Source organism: Microplitis mediator, chromosome 4, assembly GCF_029852145.1.
Source record: "Microplitis mediator isolate UGA2020A chromosome 4, iyMicMedi2.1, whole genome shotgun sequence".
Taxonomy (NCBI): Eukaryota; Metazoa; Arthropoda; class Insecta; order Hymenoptera; family Braconidae; genus Microplitis; species Microplitis mediator.
The window spans coordinates 3,000,890-3,007,652 of record NC_079972.1 but is presented as its reverse complement, the minus strand read 5'-3'; the positions used below and the strand labels follow the sequence as shown (position 1 = coordinate 3,007,652).

Below are 6,763 nucleotides of genomic sequence, written 5' to 3'. Positions count from 1 at the left end.
ATGCTAGCTGATGCTAGATCCATCGACCGGTCTCTTCTTGCCCCGTGGCAAAAAATGGACGCTCTTCGGACGTTTATTATGCCGCGGGTTGATTATATCTTGCGTGGAGAAAAGGTCGACAAGACACCTTTGAGCATGGCTGACAAAGTGCTGAGAAAGTTGGTGAAGGGCTGGATGCACCTTCCACAGCGCGCAAGTGCCGAAGTAGTGTACTTGCAACCTTGGAAGGGTGGAGGTGGTATCCTCCCGCTTGCGGACCTAGTGGACATTTCTGTCATCGCTCAGGCTTTTAGGATACTATCCTGTAAAGACCTTGGAGTGGCGGAAATCGCGAAGTCCTCACTTGAGCAAGCGGTCCAGAGACGTACAATTCACCAACCTTCGCCACAAGAAATTGCGCAGTATCTTTCGGGTTCACTGGAAGGACCGTTCGCGCGGAACCAAGGTGACCCCAGTCTATGGTCGAGGGTTCGGGTCGCTACAAGGCGTCAAACTAGTCGGTTTGTCCTATCGTGGGAATGGAGCGAGATTAATCAAGAGCTCGCACTCAAGTGCAAGGACGTTGAGGGGCGTTATGCTTTAATTGGTCCCGGCTCACGTTCGCAAGTAATTTGGTGCCTAAGAAAGGCTGCCCAACAATTTTATTTTGAGACCCTTACGGTGAAGAAGGACCAGGGAAAGATATGGCAGGTCACTGCCCGCAATCGTGAGAGTAATCTCTGCTTGCGGGATGGTAAATATATCCGATTCGCAGAGTGGCGTTTTATCCATCGCGCGCGCCTGGACGTTTTGCCTCTTAATGGAGCAATTCGTTGGGGGCAGCAAGATAAGCGCTGCAGAGTGTGCGGGTATAGCCTGGAATCCCTTCTCCACGTCCTGAATCACTGTATGACGCACTCAGCGGCATACCAATTGAGACATAACTCCATCCTAACCAGGATATCACGGGCCTCGAGGGCAGCGGGAGAAATGCGGGTCAACAAGCTCGTACAGGGAGCTGATGGGGATCTGGCACGTCTCAGACCTGACATTGTTGTTAGCGATGAACGGGCCAAGTCGGTACTCATTGTTGATGTCACTGTGTTCTTTGAGAACCAGTGCGTGGTTTTTGACGATGCGCGTCAATCCAAGATTGATAAGTATCATGAGCTCGCAACTGCATTAAGGGCACAGGGATATCAGGTGCGTACTGACGCGATCGTCGTCGGCTCTCTAGGTGGGTGGGACCCTAACAATGAGCCGGTTCTGAGGGCGCTTAGTATTTCATCATACTATGCTCGTCTGATAAGACGACTCATTGTGTCGGAGACCATCCGCTGGGCGAGAGACATATATGTTGAGCATGTGTCTGGACAAAGACAATATGTCGGTACCGTGGCGCCAAACGAAGATGCTTCGTGCGTCCGCCCTGACGCGGACCTGACCTATGGACCACTGTCGTCTTCTCTAACGCCTCCACCACTGCGATCGCCGCCACCATAACCTATCTAGTCATCTTTTCTCACTCGCATGCTAGCTACTGCACTCGACGTTTGCTGTCATTGTCGTCGTTGCTGCGCGCTACAAAACACATTCACCTATTTACATATATACATATTTACAACTATATTTGTTTACAAACATGTATATACACAATTAAACTTTATGTATTTTTTTTTTCTTATTATGCGAATAAACTCACCCCTCTCACCATATGCAATGCTGGACCATTGTCATATGGGGATAGAGGTGACGTAAATATTAACTACCTGACTATACCTTATGTACATTGTTCTTTTTTTTATATATACTCTGTGATTGAATCACTGCGGGTATTTTTTGTATATAATTTGACTTCGTTAAGATAACCTAATGACTGCTTATGCTTTAAATATTGTGTTGACTCCCGCCACTCGAAATGTTTGTATGTATTGTTTTTTTATAAGTATTTTTTTATGTAAATATTTAGTAGACATATAAGGAAAAAATACTTGCTGTACCCGGTGGGAGCTCGCTTCCACCGAGAAGTTCTATGATTTTTTAAATAAAAACTTGTATTAGTCAATTCGATCTCTTGATTTGTTCACGAGTTAAAAACACTCAAAGTTAAAAAAAAAGTTTCCCGTGTTATTTAAATGGGAAATCGAATTTTTTGATGAGCTACGCCGCTATTGGACTTAAACCCTTTAGCCCAGCGGTATAATTTTTTATTTTCAATATACTACCAGATTTTCCGGTATAGTAGTAAAAAAAAAATATAGCCTTAAAATGACACACCCTAATATATATATATATATATATATATGAAGAGTCGAGTCTATAAATTCGTAAAATTGAGAGAAAAGGAAAAAGAAAAGGATGGGAGAAGTCGTAGAGACCGAAGAGATAGGAAAAGCCGAAGAAGCAGGAGCAGGAGCAGGAGTTCTCGAGAGAGTTTCAAGGCATGGAAGGACCGAAGACCCAAAGACAACTGTTGGGGAAGAGACACTCACCGTCAAAATCATAACAGCCTAAAAAACTTTAACGATCATCGGCAACGTCCAAATCACTATTATGCCAAAACAAGATACCAAAATGATACAGAATGTAAGTAAATAAGCAGTTGACAAATTTTTAATACTGACGATTGTCTTTTCATATAATAATGTTGTTGTCACTTTTTTTTAGACTATGCTAATACTAATGAAAGATCAAATAGCCAAGTCCAGGCAGCTGTTTACAGCCTAATAAAGAAAAACTATTGTGCAGGGCCTGAGAGCTCTAAGTGCTGCAAGTGCAGCTTCCACTGAAAAAACATAAAATTTACTGCAAACTTATAATTCTGTTATTTGTTATTAATTACAATTATTTGAATAATTTTACATTTGAATATAAAAATGTAAAATGATGCATAACTCAACTCTATTCACTGATTGGGGACCTGAGAAACCCCAACATCATTTTATAATTACTTATTATATTAATACATCTACAAAAAAAAATTACTTTGATAAAAGAAAAGATAAACATAAAATAATTAAGTTAATAACTTCGTACTTTAATGCCATGTGATCTTGTACTTTTATTTTATTTTATAATCAATGCTTAAAGAACATGTTTCATAAATTATCTTTTATAATTAATTATAACAACGCTTAAATACTTAAAATATACATCAGTGAGATTATCTAACAAAACATAAATATAAATTCATTCGATTACTCACTCTGTATTTTTATATACTGTGATCATGTTCTGTATTTGCTTTATTTCATAATTAATATACTACCAACGATATCCAACATTTATATTCCATATACTCTTTGTCATTAATAAATATTACAGTGCTTGGAAAAAAAAAAAACAAGGAAAACTTTATAATGAATGATTGTTTATTGTTTTTATATATGATATAATGTTTATTTTTGCATAAAATATTTGATATTTCTTCCATTACAAATATTAGAATATGACATATGTACAGCTTTATAGTATACGATTACTTTTTTATTGATTCATATATTCTTAATAATCTTTGTATAAATAATGAAGATATATATGGTGGCTAAGTAAATAACCGGTAAATTTTTTATAATATTTAATTTTTATTATTCGAAGCCAAAAAAATTCCACATATTTGAGCTACAAATGAGTACTTTATAAATAAGCACATTCAAAATATGCCTTAATTCGCGCATTTTTTGTGATGGGTTTCCCAATGCCTCTCTATAAACGGCTAAATAAGAATGAAGTGGGGATCAGTTCAGTGTGAACGTTGCAACTGCACAAAACACTTTGAAGCTAACAAAGTATCATATAACCGAGCATTGTTTAACTTTCTATAGTTAACTGATAATCTTATGATAAACTGTTTAATTAAAAACATTTTTAAATTTCAATATCAGTGTACGTTTTTATAATATTATTGAAAATAATAAAAACGTTAATTGTTACAACAAAATTTTGCTGATGTGATAAATTAAATTTCGCACAGTAACTATAATATATATATATATATATATATATACATATATTTGTATATATTTTGTTATGTTTATAACTATGCATTATTTTTTAAGCTTGCTTAGGATCTTCAAATAAATAATGGTGTATTGTTTTTAAGAGAACATTTTTATTGATTATATTTAAATTCTAATAAATATCGATATAAAAAGTGTTGTATTTTTTAACAAGGGATAAAAACAGATATGATCATATTCATTTCCATACATTGCGGACCTTTTTTAAAAGTAAAAAGATGAAAAGTCATTTTGAATCCTCCCATACATTGCATCATAATACCGCTGCATTAATTGCATATTAGTTGGTCTTGGGTTTAATGAAGATATCATTGAAGGTACCGATAAAGCTGCTAATGGCATCATAGATTGCATATACTTCATCATATTAGGGACTGATGACATGGGTGCCATTGGTGACATCATAGGAATCATGGAATTTACCATGGGCATTATTACTGGTTGTCGCGCTGATCCGGGTGCGTGCAGATTTGGTGAAGGCATCAAAGTATTCGAAGTTTGAATTATGTGGGGGGTTTCATCTATGTTTCACAATAATTAATAATTAATTATTTTTTATTTATATCCATACATTTATGAAGATTTTTCTTTATCGATACATTAAAATGTGCGCACTTGAATTTCATGGTGATCAGTACACCTAATATATCATACATTTTCTTTGTTGGTTGTTCACTGTTTTTCGTAAAAAATTATTGTAAATTTACATTTTCCCGGGTTTCTGATTGACATTACAGCGCCCCGGTGCAGCGAGTCCGAACTCACCATAATACGTTCTTCTGAGATTTTTCAAATATTACAAAGTTTTGACAAAGTTTTATCAAAAACCAATAGCAAAAATTAAAAAATACGTATTTGCTACCATTCATTATTCCATAATGAAGAGCAGAACATTTTTTTATTTTGTTTACATGACGATGATTTAATAAATAATTACAAAAAAAAACGTTTTGTAAATTTGACGTTTGGAAACGAACAGCAACATGGCTGCAATGCAAAGACGAGTGACCGATTTCGAGCGCGAAATTATAAAACAAAATTTTTCATAATTTTCAGCCCTAAAAATCATATAAATATAAAAGTGTAAAATGAGCGAATGTACTTTGGGATTCTGGTGTAGGTGTGGTTAATTCAATAACTAACAATTAACACAAAAATTACAGATAATAGAATAGATCTTTATTTAACAATATGTACACTGAATAACTGTAAGAAAAATACTTAAAAGCGAATGCAACTACAAGATACGCGATAGCGAATGCGACTGTAAAGAAATGCGCGTATAAATTCGACACGTGGTCGATAGCGGTTAATGACGCGATAATTAATTTATAGTTAATAACACGCGAGCAACAATTCAATATATACTCAATAATTAGTAGCCTTGATATACTAGCTAATTATTGAGAATAGTTAAGCGGAGTTTTAAGGGAGCGGTTTAGACATATCACACTAGTGATATATTGAGCGAAGCGGTTAAATGGATAGCTGTATTCGTACTGATCGATGTAGATTAGAAAAAGAAACGTCGTCTTCTTCCTTCGTGGCTGCTCGGTGGTGACGTGGCAGCATGGCTGCAGTAACGAATTTTCTCATTGGCTTAAAAGCGCGCCAACATGAAATAGTTAGCCGCCAATTTCTCTGATTGGCCGGCTGGTAGCGGGTTCTCATGCCGACGTGGCACGGTCATGAGTAAGAAATTGCAGGTGTCGGACCCAGATAGCGAGTGACCCGGCACTATTCTGACATTCAAGTCAGTAGCGAGTTCAGCTGCTCCCGTACGTAGCGAAAGTACACGAAGCTTTTCAAAATGATTAAGCTCGTGACTGTACAAAAAGTATAATGATGATTATATTTTGAGTGTTTAAAACAAATTTCGAAATATTAATAGAAGTGACCTACACTTGATTATTTTGTACGATAAATTAGAATTTTCAACAAACTAAAGTTGTTTATGTTTAACTATTATGTGAGGCTGATAGCAAACAATAATTTTTGGAACTTACTAAGAATAATTTTAAGATTTGTTTCATCGATTTTCATAAACTTAATATATAATATATATATTGAAACGAAGTTGAGGTCCACCCCCTCTAGTAGGAGTGAATCAACCGTCCGTTACCCATTTTAATTAAATGAGCCCATGTCCTTTTTAGCCAGTAGGCTACTTATTTGGTAATTGATCCTGGTATTACCCGGTTCGTAGGGACCAGACGACCGTTTGGCCTTGAATTTATATATGCCAAGTGCATATAAAGGATCAGGAGTTGTGGGGCAAGATTATATATAAGTAATATATGAAAAGAAAGTAGACTACAGGTATTTGCATAGCAAGCCAAAAGAGCAATAAGCACAAGAGGTTGTGAAAGGTATAATAATAGTATTATTATACTTACCTATGAGTTGTCAATCACTGGTGTTGATAAATATGATAGATAATTAATTAAGTCAATTGTGAGCTCAGTATCACAATTGTCTGGTACAGCTACAAGCAGGTATTGTAGGTGAACATCGCGGCAGGTTCCCGCTTCTGCAAGCAGGTATTGTGAGATAACATCGTGGCAGGTACACGCTTCCACAAGCAGGTATTGTGGGATACTATCGTGGCAGGTACACGCTTCCACAAGCACGTATTGTGGGAAAAGAGTGCAGCAGGTATGCACCTCTACAAGCAGGTATTGTAGGAAAAGGATGTAGCAGGTATACGTCGCTACGAGGTTAATGTCTTCTATAGAAGGGTACTATAGGCGAGGATGAGGATACAG

General features: G+C 36.5%; 1 protein-coding gene across 1 annotated transcript; it reads left to right on the top strand.

The window, feature by feature from the left end:
* LOC130667160 (uncharacterized) lies at window positions 1–1,482 on the top strand. Its single transcript, XM_057468649.1, has one exon. The coding sequence runs from the start codon at window positions 1–3 to the stop codon at window positions 1,480–1,482; it is 1,482 nt and encodes a 493-aa protein (XP_057324632.1).
* The last annotated feature ends 5,281 nt before the right edge of the window (window positions 1,483–6,763 follow it).